Source organism: Miniopterus natalensis, chromosome X (genome assembly GCF_054644295.1).
Source record: "Miniopterus natalensis isolate mMinNat1 chromosome X, mMinNat1.hap1, whole genome shotgun sequence".
In the NCBI taxonomy this organism is placed as follows: Eukaryota; Metazoa; Chordata; class Mammalia; order Chiroptera; family Miniopteridae; genus Miniopterus; species Miniopterus natalensis.
The window spans coordinates 29,342,473-29,367,932 of record NC_142103.1 but is presented as its reverse complement, the minus strand read 5'-3'; the positions used below and the strand labels follow the sequence as shown (position 1 = coordinate 29,367,932).

The following is a 25,460-nucleotide window of genomic DNA, read 5'->3' as shown; positions in this document are numbered from 1 at the left end:
TGGGTGAGTAGGTGCTTACTGAAAAGTCCATTGGCTAGTTTATACCAACGGGCAGCAAGTTTTAATACTGTCATTTATGAGGTATTTGCCCACTGGGAACCACAAAACTCTAATCCCATTTAAGTGAGGACAGGCTAGGAAATGAGAGGGCAATTGGAGCTTGCTTACCCTCTCCTCACGTACCTCAGCAGGTTCTTCCCAACCTCGCTTGACTTCCTGCTGGCCCTGCAGGGTAAAACTAGAAGGTTAGGCTGGACTTGAAAGCCACAAGCCACCACCAAACCACTCAGCTTCAAAAACCAAACCAAGAACATAGCCAGGGTATAGTTACTGACTAAAGATAGGAGACATCCTGTCCTGTCCAATACAAAGTTGGTAATAATAACTAGTATATATTGATTGTTTCCCTATGTGCCAGGGAATAATCTATTCTATAAGTAGATACAAACAACAATGTGGTGATTGCTGGGGGGGGGTAGAAGGGGGTAAACAGGGATAAATGGTGATGGACAGAGACTTGACTTGGGGTGGTGAACACACAAGACAGTGTACAGATGATGTGTTGTAAAAATGTGCACCTGAAATCTGTATGATTTTATTAACCAGTGTCGCCCCAATAAATTCAATAAAAAGGAAAAAAATAAATTCACCAAGCTGAATAAACGTAGATACTATTATAATTCTCATTTTATAGATGAGGAAACTGAGGCTCAGAGAAGTTAAGGAATTTGCCCAGGCCGCATAGCTAATAGGGACAGAATTGGATACATATTCGGATCTGTATAACTCCAGTGTTCAAGCTTCGTCCATGCAGGAAGATGCTTTCCCAGATTAGTGATTAAGGAAATACCAGTTAAACTGATGAAACCATCAGCTGGATGGTTTCCAGTTGCAGGATTTCATCTAGATTCTATATGATTTTATGTCGGCCCTTTCCTGGACTTGGTAAGTCAGTGTCCCTCATTATGACTCGTCCCATGGAACGTTTGCATCTGATCTCACCAGGATCAATTGAAAATTGATTGTTTTACACCCTTCTTCTGGAAAAGAAAAAGACCATAAATAACAAATAGAGTCTTGTTATTCGATAAAGTGGAAGATCTTTACAAAAGAAGGATGATAAAACAACCATTCATTAATTTAAAAATCTCTCTTCTTCCTTGCAGATCCCACATTTCTGCTTCCTCTCACTTTTGGAAGTTCATTGATGGCTGATTTATGAAAGTTATTTTTCTTTGTCCTGGTACTTCTGGCCACCTACTCCTATTCTTGTCTCCCTAACAATCCCTACCCCCTTAAAAGGATGGCTGGTAAAATAACTCAAAGAGGGGCTCTCTCTCTGCTGCTCTTCCTTGCTCCAGCAGTGACACCAACATGGTTAGCAGGTAAGTTCTAGGAGCTGTGGCCCATTATTCCCAGGGAGGGCAGGGCCTAGACCAGGTTTTGGAGAAGGAAAGAGTTAGACTTCAATGGGAGATACTCAAATTAGATACCAAGAAGAATCATTCTCAACAACAAAAACGGTTAAACATTGCAATAGGCTACCAAGGGAGGCTTTGAGGCAAACTAACAAGAGATTTTGAAAACAGGCTGCACCAGCTAAAAATAAGAAGGTTGGACTATATGATCTTTGAGGCCATTGCCTCACCTGCTTCACCTGCTTCTGCACTTAGCTTCCTCCCTCCCTCTCTCTCTTTTTCTTTCTCTTTTTTCTCTCCCTCCTTTCCTCCATCCCACCCTCTCTCACCCCCAGACCTTTATAGGATGAGATTTTTATAGCCCCTTTCTGCCAAAGATGTTAATGAAAATACAGATCACATTCTCTCAAACAGGAATTCCCCAGTTTCTTCTGGCTTGTTCCTTCAGAAGGGATGGAGAGTTCTGGATTCCTGAATGTTTCATCCTTTGCCCCTGGAGACATAGGGAGCTGAAGAGAACAGACCCAGTGGGGAGAGGGAAAAGGGGAGTAGGAGGGATGATGGGAGGATAATGAGGGGGCAGAAAGAGGTTTTTGATTGGGCCCAGCTGGCATTCCAAGTGCTAAGAATATTCTGTGGCTTGCAGTGTCTGCCCTCATGGGGGCCGAGGGAGGGCAGGAGAAGGAGACAGGCCCAACCAATGGAATTAGGAAAATATCCAGAGATGAGTAAATAACAAACTGCTTCCATCACAGCCACAGTCATTGCAGCTAAAATTTTCCACATGCCCCGGGCTCCTGGTGGAGGCCTTTGGCAATCACTCTGTTTGTCTGGAACAGCTGCATGAAGCTTTCAAACAAATATGCAAACTTCTCCCCCTCTTTGGCTTAACCTGGCTTTGTAGGGGGTGAAGCACAAGGGATGTCATTGAGATGAAGAAATTCAAGTCAAGCCCTTGGCAGAGTACACACTGTTTGGGGTTAAAGGAGCCATCCTCCCCAACCTTCCCAAGCTTCAGTTCCAGTACAGAAGACCAAAATCCAGCCAAAGACCATAGGACTTAGGGAGTGGAGATTACATGGCTCAAAGTCCAATTTCGAACACCTGTAAGAAACCTCATGGAATACAAAGGTCTTTACTTTTCCCAGGGTGGGAGCCTGAGCTATTGGAGTCTTGAGGAAAGGGCAGTTTTATTTTAAAACTTAGATTCACCTGAAGTTCTCAAAGGGCTGTTTGCAAACATGGCACTCCCACTTCCACAAGAATCACCAGGGTCACCACTCCTTCTGAGGAGCCAGGCTGTGACATCTCTGACAGCCCTGCAAACCCAATCATTCTGCCCTATCCTGTTCTTAGGAGACTACATGATGGGAGAAATTTGGACATTTTCCTATTGGAGCAAATCCTTCCCCAAATCGCTAGCTCAGCCGTCTGAGCTTGCTCCACTCATTTGTTCATTCATTCACTATATATATTCACCACTCTCTATACATCCAGCACTTTTTCTTTCCCAGCGATAGCGCTGTTCCCAAGTGGGAATGGCACAAGGAAAGCCAAGTGTGGATTCAGGGCTAATCAGTAAAAGGGCCCAGGAGTAATCAGCAGGGTTTGGAAACAGCCGAGGACATAAATAGAGCAAACAGTGGGTGAGAGGTGTATTCTGGCAGATCTGTGCAGTTCAGGAAGTCAGAGTGTCTTTGCTCTTAAGAGCCAAGCATTGGTGTGGATCTGAAAACAGCCTTCAAATGTCAGTTACATTTCCAGCCATACCTTTGTGAAATGAAGTGCTTAGAGGGTCTGACTGTACTGCGGAAGTTGGAGGGACACAATAACAGACCCCACAGTAACCACTTAAGAATGCTGCCCAGGCCGCTCCCTGGTCTGGACGGAAGAGTGAGGACAAGTCACTTCATGTGACCTTCAGTGTTATGCTCTGGGAAATGGGACAATGCCAGCTTCCCTCCCTGCCCCCATATTATCGAGAGACTGAGAGGAGGAGGTGGGAGGTGCTGGCCCATAAAGGAACCCGTGGGGAAAACCCAGTCTCTTCTTTTGGGGTCCCACTTTTGAATACGTCTCTATCGGGAAATCTGTGTGTATTACTCTGGGTAAACCTTGATGCTATAACAAATAAACCCAAACTGTACAAAAAAAAAAAAAAGAATGCTGCCCAAACTTCTCTCCCCCAGGGCTGAAGAGGGACAAGCAGATAGAACAATGTGCCAAGGGGGCCCCTCTAGTTTCTTACATCTCACCTCAGTATCCTAATATGTGCAGAAAATACCCAAAGACAGACAGAGAGGGGAAATGGAAAGGCTGAAAGTAGTAAGGTGGCTTAAGCTCATTCCTGTCACAAAGCAAACTTGGCACTGGTGTGGCTACCTCTGCACCCTGGTGGGGACTATAATTATCTGACTGAGTCTTCCCCTCAGCTTTCCCACATCCCCTGTAATTCTGGAATGATGTAAAGTGCTTGGTGGCCTTCGATCCCACACACACAGAGGAAAAAAGCTGGATTGCAAAAAATGCTTCGGGATTTTTAGCCCTGCCGGACATGGTTCAGAGTTCTCCCCTACGCCATCCTTAGGGGGGTGTCTGAGTTTGGTATCGAGAGGGTCAAACAGCCCTGGGCTGGGATGTGCACTCTGCTCCTTACCAGCTGGGAGACTTGGGCTACTCCCTTCATTCTTCTCACCCTGTTTGCTCATCGGTACATTCGGGAGAAATAAGGGCAGCGACCTCGCTGAGATGTCAGGATGACAATGAGATAACACATGTAATGGGCTGAACACAGAGCACGTGCTGAATGATGTGAGCAGTCTCCCTTGTTATCCAGCCCTAGGCCTTTGCCGTCCCCGTTCGCTCTTCTGGTAAACAGGGGCTCGCTGCCTGCTGGCCGTTTCCTCACAGGCAAGCTCTGGAATAAGAGCACAGGGACTGAATCCTTTAGGGAATCGCACACATCTGGCCTCCTGTTTACAGGAGCTGTAAGTCTTTGAGGCTAATGCTAACCCGAAACAGCTGGTGAGAATTCTGCCCTCCGCACAGAAACCTCCCGCGTGGGAAAAGAGAGCGAGCCCGAGGAGAAAGCAAGGGAAGCCAGAAGAACTGAGATGGGAAAACAGGAAAAGTCTAGGGACAGAGAGAAAATGAAGTCTTTCCTCTGGAATGAGGGCAAACCAACGAGGACATGATTTCATAGGGCAAGCTTTCCTTTTGATTCATTCCCTTGTTCATCAAGTCCGACTGGTTTCCGAGCGCCCCCCACCCCCAGTCCGTGGGGAACGGAGGAGCTTCATGGCCCAGGCCTCCGTTCCACCCTTCCGTGCAGGGCAGCTGAGCCTCTTCCTAAAGAGGAGGCAGAAGCGCTTGTGGCCTGAGTGTTCACACGGCCCAAGGGCTCCGGCACTAAAACCCGGCCCTGCCCCAGAAGCAGCAACCCCGAAAGTGAAGAATTGTCTTCTGACTCCAGGCTGGCTGCTTTATCCCTGTGCGTGCGTTAGGGCTTCCTGAAACTTCACTCCGGAAAGGACCAAGTTGTATTCCAATTAGTTCGTATTCATGACCGATTTCCTGCCATCTGGTGGAACACGCTGGTTAGTCTCTCAGACAGCCGCAGACCTGCCTGTACTGGGGACTGGGCCACTTAGCGGAATGGGGGTGGCCTGGGAATGTTCTCCTGCTAAAGCTCCTGCTGATTAGAGGAACCGGAAATTTCTCCAAAGGACTCGGCTTGCTTTTTCCTCTAAACCAGGGCAAATTGCTCAGGACTATAAATGAAACTGTTTTCATTTCCCCTTGCTTTTGAGCTCTCTCTCTTTGCCTTGGCATGCCACTCTTAGAATGGCAACCGGGTGGCAAAAGGCTCGTGCCCTGTGGGCTAGAGGCAGCTTGAGGAATCATTTCTTTCTGAGGACTGTGAGCAGGCTTGTCACCTTATGTAGGCTCTATTTTTTTCCTCCTACCCGGGACAACTCAGAGCCTGGTCATCAGCGGCTCACCAAGACTCATGTGTTGCATCAAGTAAATGGGTCATTTATAGTCCAGATTGGCAGGGTTGATGGATGGTCAAGAAATTTGTGTGTGTGTGTTTTCTTTTGAATGGAGGCTTCTAGTGCTACCAGTGCCCCCTCCCACCTCACCCCTCCCCATGAGCTCCCCCTTTATGCACCTGAGGTATTGAGGTTTGCCCACAATAGTTCTGCTGCTTTACAAGGCAGATTTTTCCCCACTAAATATCCGCCTGGCTTGCCATGTCCTCAGGAAGAGACCAACGGGGAAAGCTTGGGGAAGGACTTGAGTGAGAAATCAATATGTCATCTCAATACTGTCTTATTCATTCTAGGTTCAGGCTACTACCCAGATGAAAGCTACAATGAAGTATATGCTGAAGAGGTCCCACGTGTCCCTGCGCTAGACTACCGAGGTAATCTTCACTGCTTCTCAGGCTCAGGAAGGGTCTTTTCTGGCCCAAGGCCTAGTACCTCTCTGAAGCACCCTCATCTAGTTTGGCTTCCATGTGTCAAAAGTGAAACTCAGAGAATCAGGGGCCGTGATTTCCAACCCTGAACTGGGTGACTGACTTGCTGTATGACCTCACCTCTCTAGCACTAAGGTTGCCCATCTATTATTAGCCATTAAGCGTTGACTGAGTACCTCCTTTAATCCCAATCCTGTGCAAGATAAGCCTGTGGATGATACAAAAAACATGTGCCCACCAAGGAGCTTACATTCTGCTGGGGGAAAGATTAGTGAGGGGGCAATAAAATTAGCATGTGTAGAGCAAGTAAGTGTGAAACTATGTGGTAGCAGTAAATGCAATAGGAGTTAAGAAAAATAAGTCAGGGAAAGGGTCATGAAAGATGACATTTAGACTAGGTCTTGAATGATGGGTGGATTTTGAAAACTGGAAAGGGGAGGAGAGGGCATTCAGAAAAGTAGATGGCCACAGATATAGAGGTAAGAACAAACTTCTTAGAGGAAGGAGCTAGGAAGAAACCAGCCTGACTGGAGGAGATGGGATGTGAAGGAAGTAGTAGAAAATAAAGTTGAATATAAAAGAGTGAGACCAAATTAGGAAAGGCTCCATGATCTATAAGACTCTTCCAAGGAGGGGCAGGAGGACTGCCTGGGAAGAATCCTGAATAGCTGTTCCTGTACTAGAAGGAAGGTTAGACTGGGTAATATCTACTATCCCTTACATTTTTAAAATTCTTTGTTTCTATGCTTTGCAAGCCATGCCAAAAGTTTAGCTGTTGTACTATGAGTTATAAGGAGGCATCGTATGTGTTTGCCCAGGGGAGTGACATGGTAAATAGTAATTTCAGAATATTAACCTCACTATTATGTAGAGAAAGTAGGGGTTCAGGAGCGGTAGAGCAGGGGGACTCTTCAGGAATCAGTGACAGTAATGTTGGTTAGAGATGACTGAGAGTAGTGGCAAAGAAATGGAGAATAAGGACGGACCCCAGAGATGCTTCAGAGAAAGAGATGGCAAGACTTGGTACAGACTGGATGCACCAGAGGCTAAGAAACAAAAGGATGTCTGAAAGCATCCAGTCTGAATACCTGGGAGAACTGGAAGGCCCTGCTCAGAAAGATAAGGGGGAGAAGTGTAAGGCCCTGCTCAGAAAGATAAGGGGGAGAAGTGTAAGGCCCTGCTCAGAAAGATAAGGTTAACAAAGAAAACTAGTCCGGTGAAGGTGCCCTATAGGCTGTGAGAAGTGGAAAGATGGAAGTTTGTGAGTCATCAGCGTAGATGGATGAACTGTCTGAGGGAGCAGAGGGCAGAGGGCAGAGCCGTAGAAGACATCTGCAGGTGTGAGTAGGAGAAGAGGAGCCAACAAGGGAAACAGAGATAGTTAATGGTCAGCTACGTAGGAGAAGATCAAGATAGTATCTATTATATTACAGAAGCCACAGGAGAAGAGAGTTTTACAGCTTTTTATTTTTTATTTTAAATATATCTTTATTGATTTCAGAGAGAGGAAGGGAGAGGGAGAGAGAGAGAAACATCAATGATGAGAGAGTTGTCATTGATCGGCTGCCTCCCGCACGCCCCCTGCTGGGGATCAAGCCCGAAACCCGGGCCTGTGCCCTGAACGGGAATCGAACCGCGATCTCCTGGATCCCAGGTCAACCACTGAACCATGCCCAGCCGGGCAAGAAGAGAGTTTTAAGGAAGGGGAAGGGATAAGAGATCTCCTGTGTCAAATATTACAGAGACAAATGGAGGGTATTGCAAGCATTATATTTGGCAAGAAGGTAAATGGTAACCTTTGAGAAAATAGGCTCAATCAAGAAATGATCAGAACTTTAGGCTCCTATATGCCCCTTTTTTGATATCTTCTACTGCCTTCCTCTTGCTGCCAAATAGTCCACACCTACTGCCTCTCTGTCTCAGCACCCACTAATTCCTAAACTCCCTACAGTCTGTTTCCACAAATCTCCGTGCTTAAACAACAATGCCTTGAAGATCACAATTCTATCCCAAAGCCCAAATCAGATGGCCCTTTCTTGAGTTTCAATCTCCCCAGTCTCTCAGCAGCAGTGAGCATACCCCTCTCTTCTCAACCCTCCTTCCTCGGGTTCCACGACATTTCACTATGTTGATCATAGTTGAAACCAAGAAGAGAGAGGAGCTCTGTAGCGGTGACAAAAGAGATATTGGGACATGGATCTAAAGTTTGGGCAACCCTGACACGTCTCCTGAGGTCCTGGACTACATTTCCAGCTGCTGCTGAACACTTTCATTGGGAGATATCTAAAACCAAATTCTCTCATCTTCCCTGAAAAAGGCTCTACCGCATGATCTTCCTACTTTAGATAATGGTACCATCATTCTCTTAAAAATACCTCAATGGAGCCTTAACGAGCCCCCATCACCTTTTATAGCCCCCCTTTCCTTATCACCTCTCACTAGTCATTCATCAAGAAATGTCATTTCTTTATTGACCCATGGATTAAAACTTTTATCATCGTGGATAATGGCAATTGCCTCCTAACTGGATTCTCTGATTCATGTTTTTCCCTCTTCGTACCTAGTGGTTCACTGTGACCACTTCTTACAGAATTTGGCCTCAGTCTAGCTGCCCAGCCTGGCAACTCATTACCCCTTCTTCTCACATGAAATTTATGCTTTAGCCAGCTTAGTAGAACTCTGCTGTTTCCTGACTGCTTTAGCCCACACTGAGCTTTTCCTAATCCATTCATTATTTTACTCATTTATTCAATGAATATTCATTGAGTACCTACTATGTACCTCTTCTGAAATAAATATTTATTGTCTGGAACACTCATTTTGCATTCATTATGTACTGCTTCTTTGGTTTACTTGTTATTACCCTCAGCAAAATAGTTACATATTTAACAGAAGGAGCATGTACGACACCTCCTCAGAGCTATGTAAAAAGTAGATGCTCAAAACATGTTTACTGGCTGGTTGGCCTCCTGGGAGCAGAAGCCAGATTGTAGGAGACTGTAAATGGGAGAACTGGATAGGAAAAAGCAACAGACACAGAAGGTACTTTCAAGAGGTCTGGCAATTCTGTGATTAATATTAACCTGCCTCATTGGTGATTTTAAAATCTGTATAAAGCCCTTTAGAAAAATATAAGCCATATGGCAGCCTTTGGCCGTGGGGTCAAGTGTCTGCTGGCTCTCTTAGGGATTAGTCTCAGGGCATAAAGCTAATTGAGTGAAGTTATCAGTGTTGAGGGGGGAGGGGTGGCTGGGAAAGTCCAACCTGAGGTTCCACCCTCCCTTTTATGGTCTTTATGACATCATAATCCTAGCTTCACAACTATAGTGCTTAAGAGACTTTCCGTAATATGGGGATGGTGTCTCCAGGTGTTGTTGCTTGCTGTGGAATGAGCCAGTGGCTCAAACCCAGACACCGATTTAGGGAATATCCTTTCCAGGGCTAGATATAGTTTACACACACAATTTCATTTGATTCTCAAAACAGCCCTATGAAACTGATTTATTATCCCCATTTTACAGGTCAGGAAACTAAGCTCAGAGAAGTTAAATTTAGAGTCACAGCTCACAGGTGGCAGAGCAGGAATTTAAACCCAGGTCTGTCTGACCTCAAAGTCATGCTCATTTTATCTTTCATCAAAAATGTAACCCGTGCAGGCTCGATCCCCAGCAGGGGGTGTGCGGGAGGCAGCTGATCAATGACTCTCTCATCACTGATGTTTCTCTCTCTCTCTCTCTCTCTCCCTCTCCCTTCCTCTCTCTGAAATCAATAAAAACATATTTTTAAAAAAATGTAACCTACTGTTTAAAAAAATTTAAAAAGAAGAGTTAACCAGTAAAAACCAGATAATTATTTTACTGCCCATGGAGCTTGGTGTCATTTTCATTCATCTTGAACTTTCTTTCATTCCTTATCCTGACTCCTAGCTTGGAGTCAGAAACCCTTCTCTAAGGTCTTTCCTCAGTCCTCTGAGTCGCCCTGGGTATTGTTTCAGCCCTGGCCAAGCTGGTAACTCTGCCAGGGTTATCTGAAGATAATCGCAGAGAAGGCCCTTTTAATCCTGTTGTAAGCACTTTGTTTCCTTTATAATCCCTGAAAAGTGATAGGTGAATAGCTGCATAGATCAGAGGCCATGGGCCTGAGTTCCAGTCCTAGCTCCTCCACCTTCCAGCTCTTTGACCCCAAACAAACACCTTTATATGTGCCCGTCACTGTGCTCTGTACGTTATAAATGTTACTTCATTTAAGTAAATTTCATGCTTGTAGTGATGTAGGAAGACCTCTAAAACACATTAAGTTTATTTTAAAAAAGCATTGGTGGGAACAGTGGGCATAATATGCTACTCTAAGTGTTAAAAAGGAGGGAAAAATAAGAATCCATAGCAATATTTGCTTTATTTGCTTGATATGCATAAGCTATTAACAGTGGTTCTTTATGTGGGGAGCAAGTGATGGTATGTGTTGGAACAGGGGTGGGAGGGCGAATTTACTGTGTAACATTTTTTACTTTTTGGATTTTAAACCATGTGGCTGTATTACCTATTCAAAAATGTAAATGTATACTTCAAAATAGAAACCTAATATGCCACTAATATGCTAGTGGAAGATACTGTGGTTAGAAAAACTATTGGTTTTAGAGCCAGTCAAAGCTTGGGTTCAAATCTCTGCCCCTTACTAGCTGAGAGACCATGGGCAGGTTAGTTCCTCACCTGCAAGATAGGGACAAATGCCTCCCAGCTGCAAAGGGCTGTTGGGAGAACTGTTTGAGATGATGGAAATGAAAATGTAAAGCATGGTGTCGAGCACACAGTAACTACTCGGCGATGACTAGCACATTCCCAGCAGGACATTTACACCGCGCAGTATTGAGCCACGCTCTTAGTTTCCGTTTCCCGTCGGCATTCTCTGGGTACAGTTGTTCGGCCAGTTATGACTCTCCGTGACTGACTGTCATCTCTCCTGCATTCCTGCATCTCAGCCACATCGGTGGCGTGAAGGCGCTGTCACCTGCCTCGCTGACTTCCGCATAGTGTACCCACTAATTTCCTCTGCTCTACCAGTCTGGTGACTGTACCAAAAATGGAAATGAGGTCAGTCTTGAATGACTTGTTCTTAGGAACACCTGGAGATCAGCGCTTCTCCTTCTAACTGCTCATAAGCCTGTGTTTAAATATTCTAAAATACTATGCTAACAGGGCCGTCGGTCTCACCAGGCTATAGTTCCCAGAGGCTTTTTTCCTCCTTCTGGGGATCAATTGAGCAGCACAGTGACCATAGTTAATAATACTGTATGTATGGTACCAGGTGGATGCTAAGATTATCAGGGGGATCACTTCATAAATTATATAAATTTCTAACTACTATGCTGCAAACCCCAAACTAATATGAAATAATATTGAGTGTCGACTGTAATTGGGAAAAAATCACATTGTACACCTTAAATATATACAGTTTTGTTTGTCAATTATACCTCAATAAATCAGGGCAAGGGGAAGAAAACTGGGATAATGTTCTTATTTTTTTCCAGCTTCCCAACATGTTTTCTTTTTCTTTGTTTCTTTTTTTAAATATCTCTTTATTGATTTCAGAGAGAGGAAAGGAGAGGGAGAGAGAGAGAAACATCAATGATGAGAGAGTCATTGATCGGCTGCAGCCCGCAACCCGGGCCTGTGCCCTGACCGGGAATCGAACCCCGATCGCCTGGATCCTAGGTCGACGCTTAACCGCTGAGCCACGCCCGGCCAGGCCCAACATGCTTTCTTTATACCAGGATTCCTCTAGGCCAACAAATTTGAACTTATTTACAATAGCTAGGCCCTCTCTTACTGTCTCAGTATTTATCCTTAGCTCTATATTTCCTTTTGCTATGTTTACTTGTTCTATCTATTCGAATTGGATGTGTATTTTCCTTGACAGAATGCGGGAGAAATAGGACGGGAGTGATTGCTGTGGTCCCAGCCTCCCATACAAAGTCTTTGTGATATGTGTTGTGATCACATAATCAATAGCTCTGCAACTGTAGTGCTTCAGACTTTATGTCATTTGGAGGTGGTGTCTCCAGATGGCAGCCTTGTGTCACAGCCACAGGCTCAAAACTAAGGCTGAAAGTCACAAGCGTGTTGTTTGAAGGATAGTTTTCTCACTGTCACCTGTCTTCACTCTCCAGCTGCCTTCAAGCAGAGGCTCAAGCCTTTCTTTCTTCCTTTAAGTCCCGCTGCACTTTTATTCAAAGTCCCCTTGGTTTTGTCCCTTAGAATCTGAGGACTGAATGAGCTCACATAGGGCTTTAGCCTTCCCGACCTCAGACTCACACATCCGGGCCACCCTGTGTATGCATCCTTAGACAGGTGGCCCTCTGCCTGTTTATAGGTGTCCCTTTAAAATCTGAACCCACTGAAGAGTCATTTCGATTGTGTAGCCAATGAGGTGACTTTATGATGCTTTTATGATTTAATGGCCCTATTACCTTTAGTACTCAGCTGAACTGGGATTGGACTTTCATTCTTAAGCAGCCTTCTCTGATATTGCATTCCCCTCTTCTATCATTTTTAAAAAATTATTAAATTTACCTACTGTGAAATTCACTTTTTGGTGTAGAGTTCTCTGAGTTTTGACAAATGCATAGTCATGTAACTCCCACCCCAGTACCAAACAGCTCCATCACGTCAAGGACTTGCCCAGGGCTCCCTCTTTGAGGTTATCCCGGACCTCTACCCCTGATCTCTGGAAACCACGGATCTGTCCCTATATTTTTGCCTTTTCAGAATGTTGTATAAATGGAATCCCACAATATGCAGCCTTTTGAGCCTGGCTTGTTTCACTTCGCAAGCTGCATTCGAGATTCACCCATGTTGTTGCATGTATCAGCACTCCCTTCTTTTGTGTGGAGAAACAACAGGTAGTTTAACCATTCGCCCATAGAAAGACGTTTGAATTGCCGCCAGCTTTTGCAATTGTGAATAGAGATACTTTAAAACATTTGTATGCAGGATTTTGGATGAACACAGGTTTTCATTTCACTTGGGTAAATACCTAAGGTGGGATTGCAGAGTTGCATGGCAAGTGTGTGTTTACTTTTATAAGAAACTACCAAAATATTTTCCAAAGTGGCTGTCTCATTTTGTATTCCCCCTAGGAATGTGTAAGAGTTCCAGTTTCTCTTCATCCTCACCAGCATTTGGTTTTGCCAGTTTTGTTTTTTGTTCTTTTTTTAAAAAAGTTTAGGCATCTTAATGGGTATATAGTGGTATCCTGCTGTGGTTTTAATTTGCATTTCTCTAGTGACTTATGATGCTGACCATCTTTTCATGTGCTTATTTGCCATCAGTATATCCTCTTCAGGGATATATCTGTTCATGTCTTCTGTCCATGTTCTAACGGAATTGTTTGCTTTTTTACTGCTGAGTTTTGAGAGTTCTTTATACATTCTAGATACTGGTTGAATGTGTGGTTTGCAAATATTTTCTTCCAGTTTGTGGTTTGTCTTTCATATATTAACAGTGCCTTCCACAGAACAATTTTTTAAAAAATTTTAACGAGGTTCAATTTATTGATTTTTTTGGTTTTATTAATTGCGCTTTTGAAGTCATGTCTAAGACCTCTTAGCTCTAGATCCCGGAGATTTTCCTATGTTTTTTTCTAAAAGTTTTATAATTTTACTTTTTACACTTAAACCTATGGTCCATTTTAAATTAATTCTTATATAAGGTGTGAGACTTATGTGGAGGTTCTTTTCTCCTCCCCCTCCTTCTTCTAACCTACAGAAGTTCAATTACTCCAGCAACATCTGTTCGAATGGCTATCTTTGCTCCATTGAATTGCTTTTGCATCTCTGTCAAAAATCATTTTAACATATTTGTGTGGGTCTATTTCTGGGCTTTCCTTTCTGTTCCATTGATCTATGTGTCTCTCCTTTCCTGTCCTAATTACTGTACCTCTAGCTAACTTTTCTTCTATTGCTACAGTTCCTCGATGGTGTTATACATTAAATATCCAAGACGGAGAAGCCACATGCTACTCACCAAGGGGACGGAATTATCACAGCAGCCTGGGCACGCGTTGTGAGCTCTCCTGTGACCGGGGCTTTCGGCTGATTGGACGAAGGTCGGTGCAATGCCTGCCAAGCCGCCGCTGGTCTGGAACTGCCTATTGCAGGCGTAAGTGGTGTGTGTGCAGATACTGATGTGTATATACCAGAGAGAGGCCAGCCACTGAGTATACATGCCTGGAGGTGTTCCTATGCCCTCTGTCAAGTGAAAATTGAGAATTTCCCACAGGCGCCCAAAATGGCCTTTCCCCATCCTAACATTCTAACTCATTTCCTCTCCCTGTGGTTATTGCCCAACTAATATGAGCATTTAAGTAGCAACCAGCCCTTCTGGCTTGGGGGGACCGAGGAGTGCATGTGAGACTTAGGCCTGGGGCCTGATGTGGACCCAGGCCTTCTTCTGGAGCTCTCAAGGATGTGTGGTCTCAGACTCTTTCCCACTTGTGGGAAACTACTATACTCCCTGGCCTAAGGCCTTAGAAGGCCTTAGCAGTGAAGCTATGAGACACCTGTCATTCTTCATTTTCTTCGGAAAGTCACAAAGAATCCTTAGGCTAGAATGTGGGAGTGCTAATACACACACATTCCAAATCATGTCCCTCTCAGCTCCCAATTCCCTATCTCTTATTCAAGCTCTGCAGCCTCCCCTTTTTGCAGCTGAGCTTTGTCTGTCCTTATGTCTATCTCCAAATGCCATTTGCAGGACACCCATGTATGCAGGGCCCTGTATTGGTTGCTTCAGGAGCTTACTCAATTCCTCAATTACCCCCAGGCAGCTTATAGACTAATGGATAGAAACACAAATGTGTGCACATGAATGTGGTGTGACCAGACACAGAGTGCTGAGCATTCAGAGAGAAATTGGGTTGGTCAGAAAAGATGCTGTGGAGGAGAGAAGCTTGATAGCCAGAAGGAAGGAAGCTGCCAAATCCTCTAGATGACTGTAATTAACGTGTTTTAAGACTTAGGCCCCATTTTTTCCAAAATAAATTTGAATTGGCCTCACAAAATTAAATAATATAAGTCTATAAGTGAATGTAAAACCAGTTAAAAGAATGGAGACGTACATATTTCCAGGTGCCTAGAAAGAGTTAATTGAAGAGTGAATCTGACTTTGCCCTTCCTCACAAGAGACAAAAGAGCAAACACTTCGGATGTATCATTTTCATTGTCATATAATACTAAGAAAACAAATTCACCTACAAAGACAAACTTTTTTTCTTGGCCCTGATTGTAAGGAGGTAATTTTTGCATAAAGGATACTGGAAAACATAAAAGGCGATAATTAAAAACATAAAAGGCAAGTCTGGTTTGACCAACATGCAAAATGAACATAGATTATAGAATCTTTATGCAAAGCTCCAGTAATTGAATTTATGCAAGGTTAGAGCTTAGAAATGTAAAGGGACGTGTGGCTTGCCCACTTCTTTCCAGTATCAGGTATCTCAAACTAGACTTTCGCAAGCACAATCAACTCACGGTAGCAGTGTCCACTTTTGGCACATGTGGTATCTAAAGCACATGGATTCCACTTTAATCAAATACCGCCAACACTGGCCCTCTGAGCACTGGCCTGACTTGTATTCTCATCGGGACAGAGGGCCAGCCTACTTTCACATGTAAGGGAGCCTCAGCTGAGGGGTGCTTGTGGCAACACCAAAATTATACTCAAAAATGAGTTTTGAATTTGCTCAAGGATATCTAACATTTGAGGAACAAGAGATAAAAACGAATAGCAGCTGAGGCCCTAAATGAGCCCAGAGGTTTATATGCATCATCCCCTTGAATCTGCACAACAGTTCTATGAAGTATCCACATTTTAGTGGTGAAAACACTGAGACTCAGAGAGATGAGGTAACTTGTTCAAGTCAGGGAGCTTGTAATGGTTGGAGCTGGGATCTAAACTCAGGTGTGATTCTCAAATTCTTGTGCTTGGACAAGTAACCTACTTCTTTGAGAAACACCCTTCCCCGGCACTACTGTACCTTATAATATAAAAATAAGAAAGCATTTAGGAAAAAGAGGCAATTAGGCACAAAAAATGTAAGGGAGGTTTGGGGTAGGGTTTTCTGTGTTATGCTATATCTGACATGGTTCTCCCTGTGCTAGATGCCCAGGCATCACCTCCAGGTAGTCCCACAGGCCACTGAGCTTGCCACTTGGTTTTCTCTTAGAGATGAGATGCCGCACATTGGCATTCATTACGAGTGGCACCTACACCTGCACAAATGGGGTGCTTCTTGACTCCCGCTGTGACTACAGCTGTTCCAGTGGCTACCACCTGGAAGGTGACCGCAGTAGAATCTGCATGGAAGACGGGCAATGGAGTGGAGGCGAGCCTGTATGTGTAGGTAAATGTTGGTTGCTCCTAGCTGTCCTGCTGCAAAGAGTCACCCCGGTATTGTGTTCACAAAGGATACGGTATCCTCACCCCAGAAGGCCTTCCTGCTTGCTATGGGGGGTGTCACTCTGGGCACATGTTTAAAGAAGTGATCACTTCCCCTGCAGCTGAGCTTTCTTCCCCAGTTGCATTGAGCATCGTGTATAGAGACTGTATCTTTTACCTACCCAGTGGTGTGGTATTGCTTCTATGGGTTCCCTCCAGGGAAGGCAGGGCCCCAGGAGTCAGCACCTGATTTCTGACCTTGGCAGACATAGATCCTCCCAAGATCCGTTGTCCCCACTCACGTGAAAAGATGGCAGAGCCAGAGAAACTGACTGCTCGAGTATACTGGGACCCACCTTTGGTGAAAGATTCTGCTGATGGCACCATCACCAGGTGAGTAACGGATGCCCCTTCTGCCTTCCAGGAGCTTCTCCCAGGCTCTCAGGCTGAGGCTACTGTGATGACGTGCCACAGCCCCCGATCCTAAAGGTTTTCTCTTCAGTGATTCTTACACTCTGTCCCACGTAGGGTGACCCTTCGGGGCCCTGAGCCCGGTTCTCACTTTCCTGAAGGAGAGCATGTGATTCGTTACACTGCCTATGACCGAGCATACAACCGGGCCAGCTGCAAGTTCATTGTGAAAGTGCAAGGTCAGAAAGAAGTCTTCCATTTCCACAATGTTCATTATTCCTCCTCTGCCCTGACCCCCTAGATGCTCACCACAACCCTGTCCTCTCTATGCCTGGAACAGATACCTCGTTTAGATTGGGAGAGGGGAAAAACAAGTTCCCTAAAAAGGGTCATTCAGGAAGCCTGCAGGCTTCAGAAACCCTGGCTCCCCAACAGGATTTTCTCAGACTCCTAAATCTAGATGAAATTCACAAAGATACTCTGTGTCTGTTTCTTTTCTTGGCCTTCTAATTATCAAATTTAAACAGCCTTCATTCTCAGTCTTTCGCCTCTGCTGAAATCAGTTCCGTTGCCTGCCTGATTCTTCCTCTTTGTTCAGTGTTGTTTTGTTCTGTTCTTTTTCATTATAAATATAATTCATACTAATTTTTGAACAGTTGGGAAATATAGGTATATACAAAGGGAAAAAAATCCATTATCCCATTGTCCAGAGGCAATTGTTGTCAATATTTTAATATTTTCTTTCCAGTCTTTTATCTACACATACTTAAAAAAATATGTAGTTGAGATTATACTGTATATCCAATCTTAGATCACCCTTTTTTAACTTTTCATTATAACGCAAATAATTTTCCCATGTTCTTTAAAAATTCTTCAGAAATATTTTTAATGACAGCGTAAGAATCTACCACTAAGAATATAATTTGTGTAATACTTCTCCCACTGATGGATATTTAAGTCTCCTCCTATTTATTTTTAATATTAAAAGTAATTTTATAAGGTGGTCATCTTTATGTAGGGTGTCCACAAAGTCTGACAACAAAAATGGCAATATTTGTCCTGGCCAGTGTGGCTCAGTTGGATGAGTGTCATCCCATGCACCAAGAGCTCACCAGTTCAATTCCTGGTCAGTACACATGCCCGGGTCACTGGCTTGACCCGCAAGAAGGGGCGTGTAGCAGACAGTCGATTGATGTTTCTCATTGATGTTTCTCCCTCCCTCTGATTTCCTCTGTCTCTCTCTACAATCAAGAAAACCATATTTTTAAAATGGCAATATTTATTTTACAGAATAATAAAGTCTTTTGATGACAAAATATATAGTCACCTGTGCTTCCAGATTTTATGAACACCTTCGTCTACATTTCAGACTTAATTCCTTAGGAAAAGCCTGGCCTTGTCCCTGGCCATCAGAAACATGAAGTCATGCATTCTGGTCATCCTAGGTCTAATGATCTAGAACACTCAGCAGAGGCACCCTCTTAAACTTTCGTTTTCCTAAAAGAGATACCCTAGCCCATAACTTGAACCCCTCACTGACAGTGAGACGCTGCCCAACTCTGAAACCACCACAGCATGGCTACCTCACTTGCACCTCAGCGGGGGACAACTATGGTGCCACCTGTGAATACCACTGTGATGGAGGTTATGAGCGCCAAGGGACTCCCTCCCGGGTGTGCCAGTCCAGCCGCCAGTGGTCAGGATCACCGCCCGTCTGTGCTCGTGAGTGAAACCAGGGAATGGGGAGAGTAGACATATCGATCAGGGCTCCTTTGCAGGATCTCCCAATGTGTATGGCACAGAGGTTCAACAGTAATGTGTGTGATGTGGGAATGGGGGTGTGTTCTGAGATGTGTTTATTTTAAGGGCCAGTGTTCTCCTTCAGAATACTCCTACTCCAAGAAGAGGGGTTTAAAATTGCCAAGTGTTCTTTCAAGATTTCCCCCAAGGAAGGGGAGAAGAAACCAAAAAGGGTTAACCTGAAAGACTGGAACTCCTCAAGATGTTGTTACTCATGCCGGGATGAAGGAGAAGGCCGTACTCTGACTGGCCATCTGCTTCTGCCCTAGCTATGAAGATTAATGTCAACGTCAACTCAGCTGCTGGCCTTCTGGATCAGTTCTATGAGAAACGACGCCTCCTCATCATCTCAGCTCCTGATCCCTCCAACCGATATTACAAAATGCAGATCTCTATGCTACAGGTGAGACCCACCCCCCTAATTAGGGCTTAGCTCCCTTATATACCACTGACCCTACCCCATTACTCCCTTCCCTCTTCCAAATCAAAGAGTTGCTCTTTCTGCAGCACAAACTCGACTTCCTCAAACTGTTTGTGGACATTTGATCAGTTTTACTCTAGACAAATTTAGCACATTTTAAAAACTGCTGTTTTTACTAAAAAGACAGTGAGGGCCCTGGAAGGGTGGGCGTGACTTGCAGGGGGCTTGATGAAAGGTGGGAAGGGAGCATGGCAGAGCACTGCAGAGAGACTTGTAAAGCAGGCATGATCAAATGTAAATGTTGGGATTAAATTATGTTTATGTTTTCAAGAAATAATAGCATTAACAAATACTTAGGTCGTAAGTGCTAGATAGGTACCAGGTACATAAGTATGTGCTTTACACATATTAATTTAATTCTCAAAACAACCTTTAAGTGGTAGGTACTATTACTATCCCCACTTTAAAGGTAAGGGAACTGAGGCTTAGAGAAGTTAAAGATTTGTCCGAGATCACTAGCTAGTAAGTGACTGAGCCAGGACTGAACTCAGACAGTCTGTCTCTAAGATCTGTGCTCTTAACCACGACTCGTAGCAGAAGAGGAGAAAAAGTGCTGTGACATTTCAAAGTAAAACGAGGGAACTGCATAATCATTTTTAACACACTATGAGATACCTTGCCAAAGCCACACGTGGGGAAGGAAAGGTGGATAGGATAGAATAGATATGACCATTGGGACTTATAAAAAAATAGACTAGGTTCTTGAAGAGAATTCAGGGTATGAGGACAAGACTGAGGGAACTAGCTCTAAGGAGCTACAAGAGGGGCTGGGTACCCAGGTGAAAGAAGAAGCTATTTAGGGCTTTTCTAAAGGTTGAATCTCACAAGTTGCAAAGTCAATATTCAGAGGCCTATGATGGAAGCAGCTTTGTAAAAAGCATGACACTGGGTATCTAGACCAAAAAGGACCAAGTTCCTCCAAGGATCCAAAAAAAGGCAAACAACGGCAACACCTCAGCTTGAACAGAAAGCAAGAACAAGAACTGGAGCCAGCCCATGAGGACAATGACTCTGAAGGTCAGGACTATAGAAGTCGCCCAAAGATTAGACAAGGGTTGTTCACTGAGGCTTGAAACCTCTCCCAGGAAACTGGCTCAGAGATAACTCTACATGGGACAATGCAGGACAAAGAGCCAGGTGGGGTTACAGGCTGTCCTGCCTAGTGTGAGGAAGGAAATAAAGGGTAATGTAAAGAGCACTAACACTATTTCGGAGAAATCCTGGAGACAGATCGTAGTGTAGTGGTAAAGAGCACACACTTGGGTAGGCAGTGGCAGCCATAAATTTAAATCTTGTCTTAGCATTTTATTGTCATGCAAATTTGGGCTAGTTACCTTTTTTTCCTCTATGGAATAAGGATATCACCTGCCTTGTTAAGGGTATTTTGAGAATTAAATTAGTTATGCTTGCAAAGCATTAGGTATGTGTGTTCAGTAAATAATATCCATTATTACCATATCACAATAGCTATCCATTAAGAACCTATGTAGCTTCCAATTGTAATATAAATAAGTCATGGGGACCTAATGTACAGCATGGTGACTATAGTTAATACTGTACTGTATATTTGAAAGTTGCTAAGAGAGTAGATCTGAACAGTTCTCATCACAAGAAAAAAATTATAACTATGTACGGTGATAGACGTTAACTAGAATTACTGTGGTGAACATTTCATGGTATATACAAATATTGAATGATTATGTTATGTACCTGAAATTAATGCTATATGTCAATTAGTATCTCAATTAAAAAAAACACCTACATAGTTTAAAACCTATGCAAAACTAAGCAAGTAGGGATTGTGTTCCTGCGATTTATAAGTTACATTTTTCTTTTCTACCCAAGATGTTGTAATCAGCTTCGTACACTTCATTAGAATAAAGGGAACACTGTTAGGGCAAGTAAATCAGGTATGACAGAGGGAAGGTGTTGTGCCCCATCATATGATGGTTGGGAGAGAAACCCCTCCTTTCCGACGCTGCCTCAAGGTTGTCCCCGGCACAATCAGCTAAGTAGCCTTAGGTTTGAGTGTGAGACCCTATTCCCTAAAACCTTCTCTCCCCTCCCAGCAATCCACCTGTGGACTGGACCTGCGGCATGTCACCATCATCGAGCTGGTGGGGCAACCCCCTCAGGAGGTGGGGCGCATCAGGGAGCAACAGCTGTCAGCCAACATCATCGAGGAGCTCAGGTCCAGGCTGGAGGGCCCCAGGGAAGGGGGAGCAGACACCTTAGGTGAAACGCTGGCAACAGGAGGGTTGTGGGAGAATTAGCTGCTCTACTCTCTTGGGGCATTACTTGTGTTTGAACTCTTTAGGTGTATTGGTTAAGACCCGAGAGACGCACGACATAAGAATCAAATGGGGGCAGGGCTTAAAATACAGACGACCAGGCCCCATCCCATATCACCTCAGGACTGTGCTTTTTTTTTAAATAAGGTATCTTACGTGACTCTGAAGCACAGCCAGGGCTGAGACACAGACCCAAATATGACAGCTAGGCCTCTGATCCTGTCGCCCCATGGCGTCATCTCTTTGCCTTCAGTCTCTAATAGGCAGTGAAATCTGAATAATACCAATCGGCACCTGGGGGAAAACAGACTATAGGTGACAGGTGGCAGAAGTTGACTTCTCATTATCTATCCATCATCACCCTTCCAGTGCCTCCACGTGCACTCAGAGCTGATAAAGCCACCGCTGCTCTCTCTTCTAGATACACTACCTGCCTCTAGGTCTCATTCTCGGTAGGGACAAAAAGATTCAGTCCCAGATAGGAGAGAGACTTAGAAACACTGAGAGGAAGGAAACCGCAGACTTGCAGCTACAGATGGAAGAGTTGACCCGGTGATATTAATCGACCTGTGAGCTATCATGCATGGTTATGCAGGTGTGCCCAGCTCAACTCGAAAAACACTAGTCACATCGTAGTACATGTGACTGGTGCTCCTTGGAGTTATTCTATGCAGCCCGCATTGCTATATGAGTTAGCCTTGTGTAAGGGGCCTACGAGGGAAGCACAGCCTAGCAATAATGTAGCTGCTCCATCTGGAGTGAGGAAGGGACAGCTTAGCAGAGCTAGGCAGACAAGGGCAGCAAGTCTAGGGACTGAGCAGAGAAAAACAAAGGGGTTTGAGATAGGTAGTGGAGGGGATGGAGACAAGGGATCGGTTGGGGAAGGAATTATTCCATCAGTAGAGCTGCAAAAGGTCAGAGGGTAGTAGAGCCTGGTGGGATGGAGCCCAGGCAAGATCTCACACCTCCCTGGTCTCCTCTCTCTAGGCAATTCCAGCACCTCACTCGCTCCTACTTCAACATGGTGTTGATTGACAAGCAGGGGATTGACCGGGAACGCTACGTGGAACCTGTTGCCCCGGAGGAAATCTTCACATTCATTGATGACTACCTACTGAGCAATCAGGAGCTGACCCAGCGCAGGGAACAAAGGGATGTATGCGAGTGAACTTGAGCCAGGGCATGGTTGAGGTCAAGGGAAAAGCTCTCCTAGTTGATTGAAACCAGGGTCTAATAAAAGGAGGAAATGGTTTCCCACAATTCTGGGGACAGGACTCTGAGGTGGGTGAGGTTCACAAATCTTGGGACATTTCCAGGCACCTTTTTAGGGCCGTTTAATAGTTTCTCTAAGCAAGTTTTCACTTTAGGTAGCACTGGAGGAGCATAAGAAGCTAGGTAGGGACTGAGGAGAGGCCCTGGGCTGGTGGATTGGTGTTAGAAAGGTTTTCCTTTCCTAACCAGGGCCTCTCCCAGCTCTCCAAAGTCTTCCAGATAAGTAAATCCTAAATTCATTCACTAACTGGCTGTGACTTTTGTGTGTTTTATATTACTCAACATTTAATAATATTGTTTAGCCGTATTATAAGCCACTATTCTTTGTGACTCTTTTCTATATTTACAGTTTATCAGATATACATAAACATTTAAATTAGTACTTTGGAACAACAAGTTTGAGGTTGTCTGTGTTGCAACATGTATAACGTGTTTCTTAAAGGGCCACCTGGATTTGATGGACTGCCAGGTTTGGAGGAGAAACCTGGTGACACCGAACCACCTTGCAACCAGGACAACAATAAGAGGCTTTATTTTCACTCGGCATAGTCAGACCACAGCAATTCTTTCCTGTCCAGAAGGAACAGAGCCACTCTTTAGTTGTTGTTTTTCTTCTTTTTTTACAAGGAAATGAACAAGCTCATGAACAGGACTAGGATAATATCCCAGTCCCAGTTCCCACTTACTCTGTTCCAAATAGAGATTGTAAATTTTTATGGCAGGGGGTACTTCTCTCTGAAGTTAAGTATAAACAACCTTGGGTATCTTATAGCACTTTTTTAAAGAGAGTAAACAAAACATTGGCTTCATATCTAATTTTCATTCTGGAATGTAAAATCTTTTTAATTAAAGTCTAATTGGCATACAATATTATATTAGTTTCAAGTATATAACACAGTGAGCTTTTACACTTATACACCTTACAAAGTGATCACCACAAAAAGTCCACTGTCTATGTGTCACCATATAAAGTTATTGTGATATTATTGATTGTATTCCCTAGGCTGTACTTTACATCCCCGTGACTTATTTATAACTGTAAGTTTATACTTATTAATCCCCTTCACCTTTTTGCCCATACCTCCATCACCCAACCCTCTGGCAACTATCAGTTTTTCTGTATCTATGAATCTGTTTTGTTTGTTCATTTGTTTAGTTTTTTAGAGTCCACACATAAGTGAAATGATACAGTATTTTCTCTCTGACTTATTTCACTTAACATAATACCCTCTAGGTCTATTCATGTTCTCGCAAGTGGCAAGATTTCATTCTTTTTCATGGCTGATTGATATCCCAGTGTGTGTGTGTGTGTGTGTATACATATATATTCACTTCTTCTTTATCCATTCATCAACACCTAGGTTGCTTCCATATTTTGGCTATGTAAATAATGCTGTAGTGAACATGGGGGTGCATATATCTTTCTGAATTAGTGTATTGTTTTCTTCAGATAAGCATCCAGAAGTGGAATTGTTGGGTCCTTCTTTGTCTCTTGCTATAGCCTTTGTTTTAAAGTCTATTTTGTCTGATATAAGTATTGGTATCCTAGTTTCTTTTTTTGTTTCTATTTTCATGAAATACCTTTTCCATCCCTATACTTTCTGTCTGTGTGTCTTTTAATCTGGAGTCTCATATAGGCAGCATATGTAACGGCCTTGTTTTTTTTAATCCACTCAGTTACCCTATGTTTTTAAAAATTTATCTTTATTGTTGAAAGTATTATAGATATCCCCTCCCCCCACGTAGGCCCCCTCCACTCCACTCCCAACCCCTCCCCAGGCTTTCACTACATTATTGTCTGTGTCCATGGGTTTTGCATATATGCATATAAGTTCTTTGGTTAATCTTTTCCCACCCCCCTTCCCTGTGAAATACGACAGTCAGTTGCATGCTTCAATGTCTCTGGGTCTATTTTGTTCATCAGTTTAATTAGCTTCTTCTTAAAGAAGACTCTTCAACATTTCATGTAATACTGGTTTGGTGGTGATGAACTCCTTTAGTCTTTTCTTGTCTGGGAAGCTCTTTATCTGACCTTCATTTCTAAATGATAGCTTTGCTGGTTAGAGCAATCTTGTAGTTCCATGCTTTTCATCACTTTGAATATTTCTTGCCACTCCCTTCTGGCTTGTAAAGTTTCTGTTGACAAATCAGCTGACAGTTGTATGGGTGCTCCCTTGTAGGTAACTAATTGCTTTTCTCTTGCTGCTTTTAAGATTCTTTGTCTTTAACCTTTGGTATTTTAACTATGATGTGTCTTGCTGTGGGCCTCTTTGGGTTCCTCTTGTTTGGACCCTCTGTGCTTCCTGGACTTGTAAGTCTATTTCTTTCCTCAGGCAGGGGAAGTTTTCTGTCATTATTTTTTCAAATAGGTTTTCAATTTCTTGCTGTCTCTCTTCTCCTCCAGCAACCCCATTATTTGAATGTTGGTACACTTGAAGTTGTCCCAGAGGCTCTTTATATTATCTTCATATTTTTGGATTCATTTTCTTTTTGCTCTTCTAATTACATATTTTTTGCTTCCTCATATTTCCAAATTGCTGATTTGATTCTCAGCGTCTTCTGCTCTACTATTGATTCCCTATAAATTATTTTTCATTTCAGTTAGTGTATTCTTCATTTCTGTCAGGTTCTTTTTTATGTTGTTGATATTCTAATTTCCTTGAAATTCTCATTAACTTCCTTGAGCATCCTTATAACCAGTGTTTTGAACTCTGTATCTAGTAGTTTGTTTGCTTCCCTTTCATTTAGTTCTTTTTCTGGAGATTTCTTCTGTTCTTTCCTTTGTGATATGTTTCTTTGTCTCCACATTTTGGCTGCTTCCCTGTGTTTGATTCTATGTATTAGGTAGAGCTGCTGGAATTGGTAAAGTGGCTT

At 43.6% G+C, this 25,460-nt stretch overlaps 1 protein-coding gene across 1 annotated transcript; it reads left to right on the top strand.

Annotated features, from left to right (window-relative positions):
- Positions 1-1,184: 1,184 nt before the first annotated feature.
- SRPX2 (sushi repeat containing protein X-linked 2) lies at positions 1,185-22,482 on the top strand. The gene is made up of 10 exons (XM_016195749.2): positions 1,185-1,385; positions 5,764-5,844; positions 13,863-14,054; positions 16,120-16,296; positions 16,598-16,724; positions 16,860-16,981; positions 18,285-18,464; positions 18,812-18,945; positions 21,093-21,214; positions 22,302-22,482. The coding sequence occupies exons 1-10, from the start codon at positions 1,304-1,306 to the stop codon at positions 22,480-22,482; spliced, it is 1,398 nt and encodes a 465-aa protein (XP_016051235.2). The 5' UTR covers positions 1,185-1,303.
- Positions 22,483-25,460: the final 2,978 nt, after the last annotated feature.